The following is an 18,748-nucleotide window of genomic DNA, read 5'->3' as shown; positions in this document are numbered from 1 at the left end:
GATTGTATAAACATATAGGCCACTCCCATCACAATATACTATATTATTTAATCTTCACCTAGGCAGTATTTACTGTTTATTGTTATTTATTGTCTGTCACATGCAATTTTATATGATTCCTAATAAAAGTTACATTTTATCGTCTATCAATTTTTTAAGTTATGAGAGTTATGAGTGCCCCAACACAGAGTCTTACTTTTTTCTTTCTCTTTTCGTGTAATCTTTACTGACTTTGGGAGCACCGCCGACCATATATTCACACTAGAATTGTTTCATAGTTGGTTCTAGACATAAACCCTCTAATAAGGTCTTGTCTGTAATTTTTAACCAGTACGGAACAACCCCTTTGTTTACCAATTAAGTATGCATGGGTAGACCAGAACTGTCGATGATACTCGATGGTGCTTGATTTCTGCGTATCGAACGCAAATCTGCAACTGCCATCGCAGAGTTGCAAACGCATCGTTAGACGTCTTTTACGTTTCTGGGTGGCTCTTCACATGCATTTTTTTTTTTAGCAAAAGCTCCCTACTTTTTTTTTTTTTTTTTATAGCAAAAGCTCCCTACAGTTTCTATGAAAACAGTAGCGCTAATTCTTTAGATTTACCCTTGTGCTCACTGATAATTATTTCGGTAATATTTAATCCACATTTAATTTTCACTTTTTTATGTACATACATTTTTATGGCTGTTAATTTATCAAATAGTTCTGGCATTATTGTTTAAAAGGGAGCTCTTTTAAGATAAGATATTTACATATACAGTAAATCCTCTTTATGGACTTATTTTATATATAATTATTTTATATATTTGAAATAGTTTCACAGAAAATAAAGGAAGATACTTACCAACTTTTCAAAAGCCTCACCAGCAGCTATCTTCTTTCTGGCTGTGCAAAGCTGGGCTACCAACTCATCTGAGCTTGGCAGGGTCCTATCTGAGCACTGATCTGCATCAAGCTCCACCTTAGAGATGAATATTGAATTAGACAGGAAGAAGATAAACACAGATGAGAATTAAATGTATTAATATGTCTACAATTATTTTACAGATATGTAGAGATGTAGAAAATAATAGAGGGGTTGGGTACGAAATGTCGGCAGTCACAGTGTTGACATCCATCATGCTGAAAGTGATAAAATGTTAGAATGATGTCATATTGACCTAGTGGACCAGCAGTGACTTACCTTCCCCTGGTGACTTCACTGGCTCCACCAGCATCTTCTGGGTCCCATCGCTCATGTTGACCATCACTTCTGTGCCAGAGCTCTTATACTTTGGCATTAGGGTGAGCATTTCTCAGCTATCCCTACCCCTAAAGCCCTAACCCTCCACCACCACCAGCAACCCCGCCACCCTTCCATTCCCCCTCTGCCTCCTAGCCCTAACCTTCCCCTGCAGCCAAACCCTAACCTCTCACCCACAGCCTAACCCTAACCACCAGCATGTTCTCAGAATGTCCACATGCTGTCTGCAGACATTTTAACAATGTCAACATCATAACTGCTGACACTGATTTCGACGTTATGAATGTCAACATTGTTATTTCGACACTTTGACTATCTCTCCTAAATCGAAATGTAAAATAACACTGTCATTTCAAGACAATAAATAACCTATTTGCATTGTTTTCTTTTTTTTTTTTTGTATCTTCTATATTTGCCTATTTTAAAGTTAATTTATTATGTATATGTATGTATTACATGGTGCACATGTTTGTGTGGTTAATCACATAGGTTTTCCACCTGCTTTCACATTTTTACATGATGTCATTTCTTTGCTACTTTTTTTTTTTTAACTGTCTTTGGAGTCATAAAGTCAGTAAGGGGACATAGGGACTGGTATCATTTGATGTGTCACATTTCTATATGTTAAGATTCTTATTACATATTAAGATATGTGACCATAAATGTACTTTCCTGAATATACAATTTTGACACAGAAAAATAAAATTATATATTAACAATACAGACAAATGCTGAATCTTCACCAGCTGCTAGTATATGTGATTTTTGGAGGGAAACAAGAGGATTTGGAGCAAACCATTTCAGTTGGCCCCCCTCACCAAAATAAATAAATACATCATTTATATCTCTTCACTATCATGTAAATATATTATGTATGTTTGGAGCACAGTACAAGACCAGAACTGAATACTGCCCATAATGTGAATATTCATCTTGCCTCTGTGCTTCCAGAATAAATTGCTCACATATGTAGATAGCATATACAGCACATAAATAACAAGAAACATACTTGAAATGCCCTAAGAAAGAAGAGGTTAGGATTGTAGTGCATACTGTACATTATCGGCTGAAATGGAAAGGAAGCGTGAGAGCCGCAGATATACAAGAGATAAGTGCACATGCATAGTAATTCCCTTACTCACCACATTGGTCTCTCCTGTCTTGTCCTGTTGTTCTCTAAGCTTCCAATTTTCCTGCCTCAGGGCTAGCAACTCTTCTTCACACTGCAGTCGTGTGGGCCAGCTCTGAGCCACCTGCAGCTCCATCCGCACTCGGTGCAGGTCCTCTTTCACAGAATAAAACTGTGAAGACCAGATGGATATAATATCAGATGTTGCATTTTAAAGTAGATATCTAGTTTAACTATTCCTTATTATTACAGCAGCACTGTGATGTGGCATTAAGTTTGTAACCAGGGGCGGATTTAGGGGAGAGGGCTCCCCTAAGCACAACAGTAATGGCCGGCCCTGTGTACATGAGGTAGGAAATATAGATTGTAAGCTCCACTGGGGCAGAGACTGATGTGAATTGCCAAAATATTCTACCCCTCATTAACTAATGCATTTCAATATACTGCCACATCCGGGACTCAAACCCACAACCTGCTGCATCCCAGCCAAACACCCCATGCACCTAGCCACTTGATCCGGCATAAAAACTAAGATTTCTAACTGTATGTAGCTACCTGTATCCCGTAAAAAATAACTAGCACCATAATTGAGTAGATCCATGCAGTGTACAGCCACACATCCAATCCCTTGCTTCCACACGCTACATAGATCTGCCCAGCCGCAACGCTGATCACCCCTTCACAAAGTACAAAGTACAAGGGAAGCTTCACATAGAATTCTTCAACCTGGAATTTTTTAGCTTGCAAGGGCAGATAGCTTAATGAATATAGGGCCTAATTCAGACCTGATCGCTCTTCTGCGATTTTGCAAAGGTCTGCGATTGGATAGTCATCACCCAGCTAGAGTGAAATCAACCCCGTGCAAGTCTGTGTACACCATGCAAAGAGCTTTGCAAACACTGGTCAGCTGCAAATCCGTTCGCAACTCAATCACCATTGAATGTTTTTTCAAGTCTGTGCAGCCTAAGGGGTATATGCAATTGCGGTCGAATTCCCGAAATTGTCGAATTTCGGGAATTTTTCGCCCCCCCCAAAAAAAATCGTCAATGCAATTCAGTGCTTTCCGTCCAAAAAACGGACTTTCAAAATTCGACTTTTTGAAATTCGACTTTTGTCAAATTCGACTTTTCTGCAATGATACAAGTGCTGCAATTCGACCAAAGTGTATTCAATTGAAGTTTGGAAATTCGACAACAGTGCTTTTAGACAGTAAATTCGACATTTTCAATCCGCCACACTTGGTGGGTGAAACTAATAAAAAAAATTTAAAACGTCCGATTTGCCGGATTTTGCCGCGATTTAAAAAAAACGGGGGAAAACGGGAAAAAAAATGAAAAAAAATGGCGTGGGGTCCCCCCTCCAAAGCATAACCAGCCTCTGGCTCTTCGAGCTGGTCCTGGTTCTAAAAATGCGGGGACAAAATTGACATGGGATCCCCCGTATTTTTAAAACCAGCACCGGGCTCTGCGCCTGATGCTGGTGCAAAAAATACGGGGGACAAAAAGAGTAGGGGTCACCCGTATTTTATACACCAGCATCGGGCTCCACTAGCTGGACAGATAATGCCACAGCCGGGGGTCACTTTTATACAGTGCCTTGCGGCCGTGGCATTAAATATCCAACTAGTCACCCCTGGCCAGGGTACCCTGGGGGAGTGGGGACCCCTTCAATCAAGGGGTGTCCCCCCAGCCACCCAAGGGCCAGGGGTGAAGCCCGAGGCTGTCCCCCCCCAACCAAGGGCTGCGGATGGGAGGCTGATAGCCTTGAGGAAAATGACAGAATATTGTTTTTTCCAGTAGTACTACAAGTCCCAGCAAGCCTCCCCCGCAAGCTGGTACTTGGAGAACCACAAGTACCAGCATGCGGGAGAAAAACGGGCCCGCTGGTACCTGTAGTACTACTGGAAAAAAAATACCCAAAAAAAACAGGAGACACACACCGTGACAAGTAAATCCACGTCCAGAGATAAAATCCACGTACTTGGCAAAATAAAAACACGCACACCCGTACCAGCGGACTGAAAGGGGTCCCATGTTGACACATGGGACCCCTTTCCACGAATGCAGAGAGACCCCCCCGTGACTGCTGTCACTGAAAGGTCTCTTAAGCCAATCAGCAAGCGCAACGTCCTTGCACTCTGCTGATTGGCTGCGCTTCTGTCAGACAGCGCCTCGCAAAGCCTCTCCATTATATTCAATGGTGGGAACTTTGCGGCTAGTGGTGGGGTCACCCGCGGTCAGCGGCTGACCGCGGGTAACCCCACCGCTGACGGCAAAGTTCCCACAATTGAAAGTAATGGAGAGGCTTTGCGATGCGCTGTCTGACCTCAGACGCGAGACAGCCAATCAGGTGAGCGCCACGAAGTAGCGCTTCCTGATTGGCTGAAGGGACCTCAGTGACAGGAGTCACGTGGGGTCCCGGCATTCGTGGAAAGGGGTCCCATGTGTCAACATGGGACCCCTTTCAGTCCGTTGGTACGGGTGTGCGTGTTTTTATTTTGCCAAGTACGAGGATTTTATCTCTGGACGTGGATTTATCTCTGGACACTGGCAGGTGAGTATAATTTTTTTCACAGGTACCCTCGGATCGTCGGAGACTGTGGCAGTCGGCGTGTCAACATAGGTAAGTATGTGTGTGTCGGCAGTGTGTAATAAAGTTGTACTTGTCACGGTGTGTGTCTCCTGTTTTTATTTGGGTATTTTTTCCCCAGTAGTACTACAGGTACCAGCGGGCCCGTTTTTCTCCCGCATGCTGGTACTTGTGGTTCTCCAAGTACCAGCTTGCGGGGGAGGCTTGCTGGGACTTGTAGTACTACTGGAAAAAACAATATTCTGTCATTTACCTCAAGGCTATCAGCCTCCCATCCGCAGCCCTTGGATGGGGGGGGACAGCCTCGGGCTTCACCCCTGGCCCTTGGGTGGCTGGGGGAGGGGACCCCTTGATTGAAGGGGTCCCCACTCCCCCAGGGTACCCCGGCCAGGGGTGACTAGTTGGATATTTAATGCCACGGCCGCAAGGCACTGTATAAAAGTGACCCCCGGCTGTGGCATTATCTGTCCAGCTAGTGGAGCCCGATGCTGGTGTATAAAATACGGGGGACCCCTACTCTTTTTGTCCCCCGTATTTTTTGCACCAGCATCAGGCGCAGAGCCCGGTGCTGGTTTTAAAAATACGGGGGATCACATGTCAATTTTGTCCCCGCATTTTTAGAACCAGGACCAGCTCGAAGAGCCAGAGGCTGGTTATGCTTTGGAGGGGGGACCCCACGCCATTTTTTTTCGTTTTTTTCCCGTTTTCCCCCGTTTTTTTTAAATCGCGGCAAAATCCGGCAAATCGGACGTTTTTCGCCCGCGGGACTGTCGAATCCGTTTTTCATTGAATATGGTGAATTCCGGAAGCCACCTGCAAGAATTCACCTGTCGAATTGTGTCGAATTAAAAAAACGGCGATAATTTGCCGCGATTCGCCGCTAATTGCATATACCCCTATGTGTAGCCCAGGACTTACTCCTCCAGTGCGATAGAATCAGGCTGATCGGGCCGGAGCTGATGTCACACACCCTCCCTGAAAACCTGCATTTTTCCTGACACTCCCAGAAAACGGGCAGTTACCACTAGAGATGAGCGGGTTCGGTTCTCAGTGAACCGAACCGTACTGAACGTCACGCTCTGAACCCGGTTCCGAGCCCGGCTCGGGTTTTCCCGCCTGACTCGGAAACCTAAACGAGGCAAAACTTCATCACCCCGCTGTCGGATTCTCGCAGGATTTGGATTCCATATAAGCAGCCGCGCGTCCCCGCCATTGGAGAGTGTACAGAGAGGACGTGTCTCTGTTCTCTCAGTGTCCTCAGTGTCCGTGGCTTGTGCTGAATCTGTCCAGTCACAGTGCTTGTGTCCTCTGCTGCCATATGTCCAGTGCTGCCGTTTAGGGTGCTCTGTTGTGCTGCATCAGTTCAGGGTGGTGTATTGTGCTGCATCAGTCCAGTGACAGTGGTGGTGTCCTCTGCTTCCATATGGCCAGTGCTGCTGTTTAATAAGTCCCTTACAGTGTTGCTTTGTTGTCCTGCATCAGACCAGTGGTAATGTCCTGGGCATCAGTCAGTCCAGTGACCATTCAACAGTGGTGGTGTCATCTGCTGCCATATGCCCAGTGCTGCTGTATAATTATCTGTGTTGTCCTGCATCAGACCAGTGCTAGTGTCCTGTGCATCAGTCAGTCCAGTGACCATTCACAGTGGTGGTGTCCTCTGCTGCCATATGTCCAGTGCTGCTGTCTAATAAATCCCTTACAGTGTTGCTGTGTTATCCTGCATCAGACCAGTGGTAGTGTCCTGGGCATCAGTCAGTCCAGTGACCATTCAACAGTGGTGGTTTCATCTGCTGCCATATGCCCAGTGCTGCTGTATAATTATCTGTGTTGTCCTGCATCAGACCAGTGCTAGTGTCGTGGCCATCAGTCATTCCAGTGACCAGGCAGTCACAGTGGTATACGCTGCTGCTATATGTCCACTGCTACAGTAGTATAATAATAATAATAATAACAACAACAACCACAAGTCTCTCACAGTGTTGCTGTGTTGTGCTGCATCGGACCAGTGGTAGTGTCCTGTCCATCAGTCATTCCAGTGAACAGGCAGTCACAGTGGTATACGCTGCTGCTATATGTCCACTGCTGATGTATTATAATAATAATAATAATAATAATAATAATAATAATAACAACAAGTTCCTTATAGTGTTGCTGTGTTGTGCTGCATCAGACCAGTGGTAGTGTCCTGTCCATCAGTCATTCCAGTGACCAGGCAGTCACAGTGGTATACGCTGCTGCTATATGTCCACTGCTGATGTATTATAATAATAATAATAATAATAATAATAATAACAACAATAACAACAATAACAACAACAACAACAACAACAAGTCCCTCACAGCGTTGCTGTGTTTTGCTGGATCAGACCAGTGGTAGTGTCCTGGCCATCAGTCATTCCAGTGACCAGGCAGTCACAGTGGTATACGCTGCTGCTATATGTCCACTGCTGACATATAATATTAATAATAACAACAACAACAAGTCCCTCACAGTGTTGCTGTGTTGCGCTGCATCAGACCAGTGGTAGTGTCCTGGCCATCAGCCATCAGTCATTCCTGTGCCGCATATTGTGTTATATAACTCCAGAAAAATAATGGAGAACAAACATTTGGAGGATAAAATAGGGAAAGATCAAGAACCATTTCCTCCTAGTGCTGAAGCTGCTGCCACTAGCCATGACATAGACGATAAAATGCCATCAACGTCATCTGCCAAGGCCAATGTCCATTGTGATAGCAGAGGGCATGTAAAATCCAAAAAGCCAAAGTTCAGTAAAAAGACCCAAAAAAAAGAAATTTAAATGATCTGAGGAGAAACGTAAACTTGCCAATTTGCCATTTATGACACGGAGTGCCAAGGAACGGCTGAGGCCCTGGCCTATGTTCATGACTAGTGGTTCAGCTTCACATGACGATGGAATCCCTCATCCTCCCGCTAGAAAAATTAAAAGCGTTAAGCTGGAAAGAGCACAGAAAAGAACTGTGCGTTCTGAGATGGCATCACAAGTCCAAGTGTGTTGGCGGTTGCGATGCCTGACCTTCCCAACACTGGACGGGACAAGGTGGCTCCTTCCACCATTTGCACGCCCCCTGCAAGTGCTGGAAGGAGCACCCACAGTCCAGTTCCTGATATTGAAATTGAAGATGTCACTGTTGAAGTACACCAGGATGAGGATATGGGTGTTGCTGGCGCTGAGGAGGAAGTTGACGATGAGGATTCTGATGGTGATGTGGTTTGTTTAAGTCAGGCACCAGGGTAGACACCTGTTGTCCGTGGGATGAATAAGCCCGTTGTGATGCCTCTGCAAACTACCAAAAAAGCCACCTCTTTGGTGTGGAATTATTTCTCCACAAATCCGGACAACAGGTTTCAAGCTATCTGTTGCCTCTGTCAATCTGTAATAAGTAGGGGTAAGAATGTTAACCACCTAGGAACATCCTCCCTTATACGTCACCTATTGCGCATTCATCAGAAGTTGTGAAACTTTGGGTAAGAGCGTAAGCAGCCCACTGACACCTAAATCACTTCTTCCTCTTGTACCCAAGTTCCTGCAAGCCACACCACCAACTCCCTCTATGTCAACTTCCTTCTCAGTCAGGAACGTCAGTAGTACTGCAGGCCATGTCACTGTCAAGACTGAGGAGTCCTCTTCTAACCAGAATTCCCCTGGAGGATCCTTGTGTGGTACGCCTGCTGTTGCTGCCGCTTGTTAGGGTGTCCTGCCCTGTGCTGCCACGTCGTCATGGCAACCGGGAGACAAGTGCTAGCGGAGTAACCTGACCGCAGCTGATACTCCGGTTCGGGTCTTTTGCTGTGCAGTGGTTATAGGCTCTGTGCACGGCAGGGGATCCGGTGCTGGTTTTTGTGCTCACAGTCTGTGAGGTCTGAGTGGGGCGTGGACAGCACCTGCTTTATAAGGCCTCTTCTCAGGTTAAGCAGATGCTGCTGAATCTTTGTTGGTTAGTCAGTTCCTGAAAGTTAGCCAGTACTGTGTAGCTTTGTATTTGTTTGTTGCTTACTGCAAATAGGCCTGGGGATTTGGTATTACACCCTGCCAATCCAGACCTAGCAGTAAGACTGGAGTCAGTCGTTTAGCTTGCTGGGGTTCTGTTACTACTCTGTGAACTTAGCAAGTTTGCGGCTGTATTCTAAGACTTGCCTGTCTAATCCTGTCTCACTGTGCTAGGTGTATCCACCATTAGTTCAGTGGGACTTAGAGAATTGTTTGAGGTACTGTGTCCCCGGTATCAAATCCCATCTAGGTTCCACTTCTCTAGGCAGGCGCTACCGAGAATGTACACAGACGTCAGAAAAAGTGTCGCCAGTGTCCTACAAAATGCGGTTGTATCCAGTGTCCACTTAACCACAGACATGTGGACAAGTGGAACAGGGCATACTAAGGACTATATGACTAACAGCCCACTGGGTAGATGTATGGCCTCCCGCAGCAACAACAGCAGCGGCACCAGTAGCAGCATCTCGCAAACGCCAACTCATTCCCAGGCAGGCTACGCTATGCATCACCGCTTTCCCTAAGAGGCACACAGCTGACAACCTCTTACGGAAACTGAGGAACATCACTGCAGAATGGTTTACCCCAATTGGACTCTCCTGGGGATTTGTGATATCGGACAACGCCACCAATATTGTGCGTGCATTACATCTGGGCAAATTCCAGCACGTCCCATGTTTTGCACATACAATTAATTTGGTGGTGCAGAATTTTTTTTAAAATATGACAGGGGTGTGCATAAGATACTGTCGGTGGCCCGAAAATTTGCGACCCACTTTCGGCATTCAGCCACCGCGTGCCGAAGACTGGAGCGCCAGCAAACACACCTGAATCTGCCCTGCCATCAACTGAAGCAAGAGGTGGTAACGAGGTGGAATTCAACACTCTATATGTTTCAGAGGATGGAGGAGCAGCAAAAGGCCATTTAAGCCTATACATCCACCTACGATATAGGCAAAGGAGGGGTAATGCACCTGACTCAAGCGCAGTGGAGAATGATTTCCGTATTGTGCAAGGTTCTCCAACCCTTCCAACTTGCCACACGTGAAGTCAGTTCAGACACTGCCAGCTTGAGTCAGGTCATTCCCCTCATCAGGCTTTTGCAGAAGCAGCTGGATAAATTGAAGGAGGAGCTAAGACGGAGCGATTCCGCAAAGTATGTGGGACTGGGGCTGCAAGGAAAAGGATAAGATTTCCTAGCCCACCCGCTGGCGGTGATGTAGGGCAGTCAGGAGCGAAAGTGTATAACTGGTCCGGACTGAAGGACCTGCCAACGATTACTGACATGTCTACTGTCACTGCGTATGATTCTGTCACCAATGAAAGAATGGTGGAGAATTACATGAGTGACAGCATCCAAGTAGGCATGTCAGACAGTCCGTATGTATACTGGCAGGAAAAAGAGAACATTTGGATGCCCTTGCACAAACTGGCTTTATTTTACCTAAGTTGTCCCCCCTCCAGTGTGTACTCCAAAAGAGTGTTTAGTGCAGCCGGTAACCTTGTCAGCGATCGGCGTAGGAGGTTACTTCCACTAAATGTGGAGAAGATGATGTTCATCAAAATTAATTATAAATTCCTTCGGGAAGACCTTTCCCAGCAATTGCCTCCAGAAAGTACATAGGGACCTGTGATAGTGGATTCCAGTGGGGATGAATTAATACTCTGTGAGGAGGATGTACACAGTGAAAGGGGTGAGGAATCGGAGGATGAGAATGAGGTCGACATCTTGCCTCTGTAGAGCCAGGTTGTGCAAGAAGAGATATATTGCTTCTTTTATGGTGGTGGCCCAGACCCTGTGGCTGAAATGATTGGTTTGTTAAAGTGTGCATGTCCTGTTTATACAACATAAGGGTGGGTGGGAAGGCCCAAAGACAATTCCATCTTGCACCTCTTTTTCTTCTTTGCATCATGTACTGTTTGGGGCCTATTTTTTATATCTGCCATCCTGTCTGCCACTGCAGTGCCACTCTTAGATGGGCCAGGTGTTTGTGCCGCACACTTGTGTCGCTTAGCTTGGTCATACAGCCACCTCGGTGCAACCTTTTGGCCTAAAAACAATATTGTGAGGTGTTCAGAATAGACTGGAAATGAGTGGAAATGAATGTTATTGAGGTTAATAATACCGTAGGATCAAAATTACCCCCAAATTCTGTGATTTTAGCTGTTTTTATCAAAAATCATCCAGATCCAAAACCAAAACACTAAAGGGTGGTTTTGGTAAAACCAACCCAAAACCAAAACATGAAAGTGGAATTAGAACCAAAACACAAAACACGAAAAGTGCCAGCTGCACATCTCTAGTCACCACCCCCAAAGGCCTCCTTCGTATCAGCCTTCATCCGCCTAGGGATCAAATAAGACGCAGGATTCTTTCGCAATTAACCCTCGCGCCTGCGTAGTACAATCCATACGCATGCACAGTCGTTTGATAATTGGCCGCTGAATTAGGCCCATAGTGTCCCTCTGCAATGCCATAGGCAACTGGTTTGAATCCCGGGCACATCAGCATCCCGAAATGTAATAAAGGACAGTGCGACTGAACAAAAAAGAGCTATCAAGTCAAGTTCGTGAATGCTGTATAGGTATTAGCGACAGACGGGATAGGGGTAGGAGACAGGGGCAGTCAGGAGATGCTGGTCTTCAAAAAGGGGGGGAGCTGCAAGTGAAATTAAGACTGATAATTGACAAGTGCTGCCAACAGTGCCCCTTGCCCTGCAGCACTATGTGCGGTGGCACACTCCGCACACACCTAGTTATGGCCCCATAGCTTACTAATAGTTTAATTATAAAGTATACTAATCTAGCTTAAGTTTATTGCATTCTGACTTAGAATGTATATGCTGCAATATGTGTGGTGAATGCATCTCAAAATGCATCCGTATCTAGATTTCTTTGTATTGGAGCCCTTTAAGCCTGGAGTGGCAGATCGGGGGTGGGCAAATAAAGGTAGTTTCACAGGTGCTGCACGCTCTCTAGAGAGTTGGACATATTCCCAGATACACATCTTAGGAGGAGGCACTACTATTAAAAGATACAAGGCATAGTAAAATATACAAAGACTGACCTGTTCCTGCAGTTCACTGTTCCTGCTTTGCACGGTGTCCTTCTCCTGTAGCGCATGTGAGTAGCGCATGGACAGCTCGTACTGCTCATCTTTCAGTTTGCACAGCATTTGACTCTGGGCGTCCATCTCTCTGCGGAGCCGTTGGTTTTCATTCTCCATGTTACGGACAGATTCTCCTTCCTCCTCCAACTGCTGTTGCTTCTGCCGCATTTTGCGCAAGTGATGCACTAATGTTCCTTTCAGCTGTTTCTCCTGCATCAGCTCCTCTTGCAGGCTACTCAGTGTGCTCATCAAGAAAGCACTCAGTTGACTGCTGTCTATCAGTTCTGCAGATAACGCTAGGTGTTAAGAATTAAAAAGTGACACACACTCCAATTATCCAAAGAGCACAGCATAATGTTATAGAACAGATTTCTACACGGTCGAGTCGGTCAAGTTACATTATTATGACCACCTTCTACATCTGACTTCGGCAGCGCGTAGCCCATGAAGTATGTCAAGTGTTGTGCGCAGGCTTGGTGGGTATATAAGGTGTGCTATAGGCCGGCTGCACACATATCACTCGTTGCTGTAATGGGTAAAAGGGGCGATTTATCGACCGTGTATATAGGAAATTATTACATGTGTTTGAACTGTGAATCTATGTTAGTGACATACATAAAGTGCTCCCTGATCAGGGGAATACAATTGCTGGTTATGCCCGGCTGCTCACATATCATCCAGTTCCTATAATGCTGCTATCATACATTTTCCTGGAAGTGATTTGCTGTTATGGAATGGCAAATCACATCCGTGAAGCCGAGTTGAATTACTCCTGATGTGTCATTACTATTTTATGTCATACACCTATAATGTCCCCAACTGTATAAATCTGACTGTCAACAAAGTAACATCTCTGTGTGGTACAAAGGTTTGCATTGTCTGAAAGGCATAGGTCAGTAAAATAGTTGGATGCTATTCTGATACGAGTAATGTAGAGCCACGGAGGACTCACTATTAAATACATGGATTCACCAAGGAATTTTGAAAGTATAAGTAATTGATATTTTATAAAACATAAATACAAGATAATACACCTATTTATCATTAATTATGATCAGATTTGTTTAATAAAATTGTGATGTCAAAAACTATAATGTACATTTTTTCCATGGTTTCCGGTGTTCAGGGTGTGTCAGATGGCCTACTTAGGCTTCTGTTCATTGAGGAGCCTCCAGTAACTATAACAGATTACCTGGGCATGAGTGATGTTTTAAAAGTAAGGAATGCTTTCGTACAGACTATTAATTTACAATAATGAAAATGATTCTTACAGACCTTTTGTGCATTGCACAGCTAGCCAAAAGTAACATCAAGTTCTACCAATTGTGCTGTCCACACAAGACCGAATCAGTGTGGGCTTATTATTGTTGGGCCAGGCTGGGTTTTTTTGTGTGGAGTTGCGCAACTCATTTTAAGCCAGTTATTCTATCAATTTATTTTGGATATAAAAAGGTTTGCTTTTGGGATTTAGTGAACAGATTTCTTCCCATAAGAACTCGTGTGGTGAAGATGATTGCAGCACAAGGTAATGGAAATTAATACATAAAACTCAGATATTTTATAAACATCTATTTGAAGACAGGTTTTCTCATCCACGTTAATATTTTCTCTTACTGCTAAAACTGTTGGGATCCTTAGATGCTTCTTTCCCAGTAATGAGGGTATACATTTTGGGATTGACCAGCATTAAGCTATCCAAGAAGGCAATTGCTCCATTTTTGCCCCGTGTGTGAAGAAGGTCCAAGAGGTGGCCTAAAATGAGAGGACATTAGATACTTAAAAGACAAACACACATTTTGCAGAATTATTATGTAAATTGGGCTAAGTGTAAAATAAATAATCTTACTCTTTGAACTGTATTTATATACCTTAATCATAAGAAAGGACAGGTTTTTTTTGTTGCTCATTGTGAAATCTTGCCTCCAAACATTATGAAAAATTGAGGCTTTTGTGTTCTTCACCAACAGCAGATCTCATTACCATAAAGCAAGCAGGCTTGATAATACAGTATTTTGCTTAATAAATAATAATTAACAATAAAAGTATGGTGCTGAATTACTTCATCTTCTCAAGGAAGTCTTGAGAAAATTAATCCAGCACCATACTTGTATTAAATGGTGGACTCTGTAATTGGATTTAAAAAAGGAATGGATACATTTCTGAATGAAAAAGCTATCCAAGGTTATAATACTTAAATTATCAACGTGGTTAATCCGGGGGTAACATGAGTTATAGTAGCTAACTAGTCATAAAACATTATTTAGCAAGTATGTAGAATCATCACAACTTAAAACAGGTTGAACACGATGGGCAATTTGCCTCTATTCAACCTCAAATACTATGTTACTATGTATTGTTAATTACTATTTATTATGTTATTCTTTCAGTGAGGTGAAACTGTACATTGAAAGTGGGCAGTAGAAGATTCTAAGCGCCACCTGAGGACTTAGATTATTTGTTTCTTACTGATATTTTGCTCCCCACTGGTCTTAAGCTTTGACCCAATGGTACCTGCATCACTAAAATGAACCAAATACAGTATAATAATGAAACAAAGCCACAGACAACAGTGCTGGCATTTTGAATATGAATGTCAAATTTTATTGACCAATTACTGATTGTAAATTCTAATAATGATTTAGTGGCAGCATTTAAAAGAATGAACATGACAAACACATTCAAGCACAAAAAAACAATTGGTGTTCAACTCTCCAAATAAGAGAAGCCACCCGTCCTGGTGGTGTAGCCATTTCCCAGTCCTGGCAATTGAGCTAGGGATGTGTGGCGAGCTAAATGGCTCAGGAGGCACTGGCTAGCACCAGAGACAGATTTACACACAGTATATGAGCCAAAGGGTACATGTGGGCATTATACACAGGTGCAGCAGTAGTGTAAACTCCTAAGAAATTTGATGAGATTTGACCAGAGATGTGCGGTTAAGGTAGGCAGGGAGGCACTGCCTCTTCTGCCATAAACTTTTTACTCTAGAGTTTTGGCTATAAAAATTATTAGAAGTATGCAAAAAAGATATTTCAAACATATTCTTTGTATTTTTCATATACTTTATACAGTCAAAACTCTGACACAAATGTTAGTATGACAGGAAAGGCTCTGCCTCACCCCACCGCACATCACCACTATATAGCTTGCATCATGAGTAGGAGAGTGCACCAACTAATCATAATCTAAACATGAAAAATCCACATATCGTTCTTTACTGTTGCACATAAAACACAGATAGGGTAGGAGGGAGGATGAACTAGAAAAAAGAGGCAGTAGGACTGCCTTGCAGCAACAATCCAACCATAACATAACATTCTTCCCCCAATCAATTACTATAGGTCAACCAGAGTCAAGAACTGAGATGCAAATTCTTAAAAGGGTAAAAAGGGGCAATGCACAGAAAACACTTGGGGGTTATCCTTCTCCATGTTTACTCCAAAACCTTCAGGCTCATTTTTCACACAGCCTGGGAATTAGAACATGATTGGCAGCTAACAAGAGAGCAATCATGGGTGGTCATTCCGAGTTGTTCGCTCTGTAATTTTCTTTGCATCGCAGCGATTTTCCGCTAATTGCGCATGCGCAATGTTCGCACTGCGACTGCGCCAAGTAAATTTGCTAAGAAGTTTGGTATTTTACTCACGGCATTACGAGGTTTTTTCTTCGTTCTGGTGATCGTAATGTGATTGACAGGAAGTGGGTGTTTCTGGGCGGAAACTGGACGTTTTATGGGAGTGTGTGAAAAAACGCTGCCGTTTCAGGGAAAAACGCGGGAGTGGCTGGAGAAACGGGGGAGTGCCTGGGCGAACGCTGGGTGTGTTTGTGACGTCAAACCAGGAACGAAACTGACTGAACTGATCGCAGTGGCAGAGTAAATCCCGAGCTACTCAGAAACTGCTTAGAAATTTCTATTCGCAATTTTGAGAATCTTTCGTTCGCAATTTTGCTAAGATAAGATTCACTCCCAGTAGGCGGCGGCTTAGCGTGTGCAATGCTGCTAAAAGCAGCTTGCGAGCGAACAACTCGGAATGAGGGCCATGGTCCAAAGCACATTTCAAGGCAGAAAATTGTTATCAGTAAGTCAAGAAACAAAGCTAAGTTGGTAGAATGAAAATGGAAGCATATTGCATATAATGAAATTACCAATTCATTCTAATTAGCAGAATGAAAATACAGGTTGAGTATCCCATATCCAAATATTCCGAAATACGGAATATTCCGAAATACGGAATTTTTGGAGTGAGAGTGAGATAGTGAAACCTTTGTTTTCTGATGGCTCAATGTACACAATCTTTGTTTTATACACAAAGTTATTAAAAATATTGTATTTAATGACTTTCAGGCTGTGTGTATAAGGTGTATATGAAACATAAATGAATTGTGTGAATGTACACACACTTTGTTTAATGCACACAGTTATTAAAAATATTGGCTAAAATGACCTTCAGGCTGTGTGTATAAGGTGTATATGAAACATAAATGCATTCTGTGCTTAGACTTGGGTCCCATCACCATAATATCTCATTATAGTATGCAATTATTCCAAAATACGGAATAATCCGATATCCAAAATACTTCTGGTCCCAAGCATTTTGGATAAGGGATACTCAACCTGTATATATATTTTTTTTATCAGCTTTTTGGATATTATTGTCTTCAGAGGTTGAAACACAAATCATCATGCAATTATGGCAAGAAATGTTTTTGAACACCCACATACTGTAAGGAAGACTATATGGAGAATACTGTATGTATCAAAGAGAAAAAGAGAGAGATAACATACTAACCAATCAGCTCCTAACTGTCATCTTAAAACAGAGCTTGTAAAATGACAGTTAACAACTGATTGGTGGTACTTTGATACATATGCCCCATGTCTGAAATATTGTAAACTACAGCGAAACACTGTTCAGAGTGGTTGACTAGATTATAGACTACATGTTTTTAAACATAGTTCTTATAATTGACTCTGCTGAGTGAGTGAAATGTGCTAATCCTTATTCTTTATCCTTTCTGGGGTGTATCTGATTACAGATTCAAACTTTTATTTGACTGGCTGTAAGATCAGAAGAAACTCTGCTATCAGACATATACACTTATTGACAAATTGTTTTGTCTATAATTCTCTTGTCCACCTTATGAGAATGTTTCCTCTATGTTAGTATATTTTGTGATACAATCTGCTCATATAATTTGGAGATTACAAATCGGAATTCAAAATCCCAGTGAATGGAAGAGGCTCTATACTGCTGAGGGATGAAAGCATTCATGTGAATAAAATAACTAGTGATTAGACAAGCCTATTTGTGTAAAGGGGCCCACAGAACTGCAATCGCAATCTATTGTTTCACAACAGATCCTGAGATTTCCCCCCCCCCCTCCCCCCCAGATTTATTGGGCCTAATTCAGACCCGATTGCAGCAGCAAATTTGTTCTCTAATGGGCAAAACCATGTGCACTGTGGGGGAAGGGGGGGGGGGGGGGATATAACATGTGCAGATTTGGGTGGGGTGTGTTCAAACTGAAATCTAAATTGCAGTGTAAAAATAAAGCAGCCAGTATTTTCCCTGCACAGAAACAATGTAACCCACGCAAATCTAAATCTCTCTGTACATGTTATTTCTGCCCCACCTGCAATGCACATATAGAGCAAATTTGCTGCTGTGATCAGATCTGAATTTGGCCCATTGTTTTTACAATCCATCTGACTTTGCCCATACAGTACAGATATTTTTCAGTGATTTGCAGATCATTTTCAGTTAAACAGATCTGCAAATCTTTTAAGATTCATCAGTTTACTAGAAACGATCTGCAGATTGTTTCCCATGCACTAGCAATCTACAGTCCCATTGATCTGTGAAATATAAACATGTTGAAAAAACAGATTTAACAATCCCAATCGATTTGTGCAATCTGTTAGCCCCATACATTGTTTGCAAATTGGCAAATGTGCAGTTATTTATTGAATCAAGGCATTATATTATTTCCCTGTATAGAAAAAGTTCTTTGTTAAAAAATATTATTGAGCAGAATTAATAAATCCATGAGTTCTACTGTATTGCATAAGGAAAACAATACAGCCCTGTTTGATCTTGAGGAAGTCTTTAAAGAAGGGAGTTGGATACTGTAAAATATCAGAAAAAGGACCATATATTGAAAGCTTCAACTATGCTGTAAAAAAGATAATAAAACGCTACCACCATCATTGGTCTAATCGAGGACGGGGATGAGTCTGCATACAGATGCGAGGTTGACCCGCTAACACAGTGGTGCGGCAGGAATAACCTGGACCTAAACCCCCTCAAAACGGTAGAGATGGTAGTGGACTTCAGAAGGAAACCTGCTGTCTTGCCCCCACTCGTGATTGCCTACCGCGTGGTGAAGCGGGTCGACTCCTTTAAATTCCTAGGGTCAAAAATATCCCATGACCTTAAATGGGGACCAAACACAAGCACCATCGCCAAGAAGGCACAACAGCGAATGAAAGACGAAGGCTACAGAGGGTGGTGAGGACAACTGAAAAGATTGTCGAGACCGATCCTCCCACTGTTCAAGACCTATACCTGTCCAGAGTCAAAAAGCTTGCAGGCAAAATTCTGGCAGACAAGCAACACCTGGGCCACGACCTGTTTGAAATGCTCCCATCAGGCAGGCGTTA

At 43.2% G+C, this 18,748-nt stretch overlaps 1 protein-coding gene and 1 long non-coding RNA gene across 3 annotated transcripts in view; one reads left to right on the top strand and one right to left on the bottom strand.

The window, feature by feature from the left end:
- Positions 1–18,748, top strand: part of LOC135056311 (uncharacterized) — a 119,115-nt gene that overhangs the window by 8,705 nt on the left and 91,662 nt on the right. The window lies entirely within an intron of this gene.
- The window catches only part of CARD14 (caspase recruitment domain family member 14), a 230,857-nt gene that overhangs the window by 124,707 nt on the left and 87,402 nt on the right, over positions 1–18,748 (bottom strand). For both annotated transcript variants that reach the window (XM_063961289.1, XM_063961287.1), the window contains exons 2-5: positions 13,702–13,839; positions 12,046–12,371; positions 2,390–2,548; positions 849–965 (exon numbers count right to left, since the gene is read on the bottom strand). In XM_063961289.1, coding sequence (XP_063817359.1) covers positions 849–965; positions 2,390–2,548; positions 12,046–12,371; positions 13,702–13,839 — 740 coding nt within the window. The remainder of the gene's footprint in view (positions 1–848; positions 966–2,389; positions 2,549–12,045; positions 12,372–13,701; positions 13,840–18,748) is intronic.

Source organism: Pseudophryne corroboree, chromosome 3, assembly GCF_028390025.1.
Source record: "Pseudophryne corroboree isolate aPseCor3 chromosome 3, aPseCor3.hap2, whole genome shotgun sequence".
Taxonomy (NCBI): Eukaryota; Metazoa; Chordata; class Amphibia; order Anura; family Myobatrachidae; genus Pseudophryne; species Pseudophryne corroboree.
The sequence above is the reverse complement of the archived record's forward strand: the minus strand, read 5'-3'. Positions and strand labels throughout refer to the sequence as shown.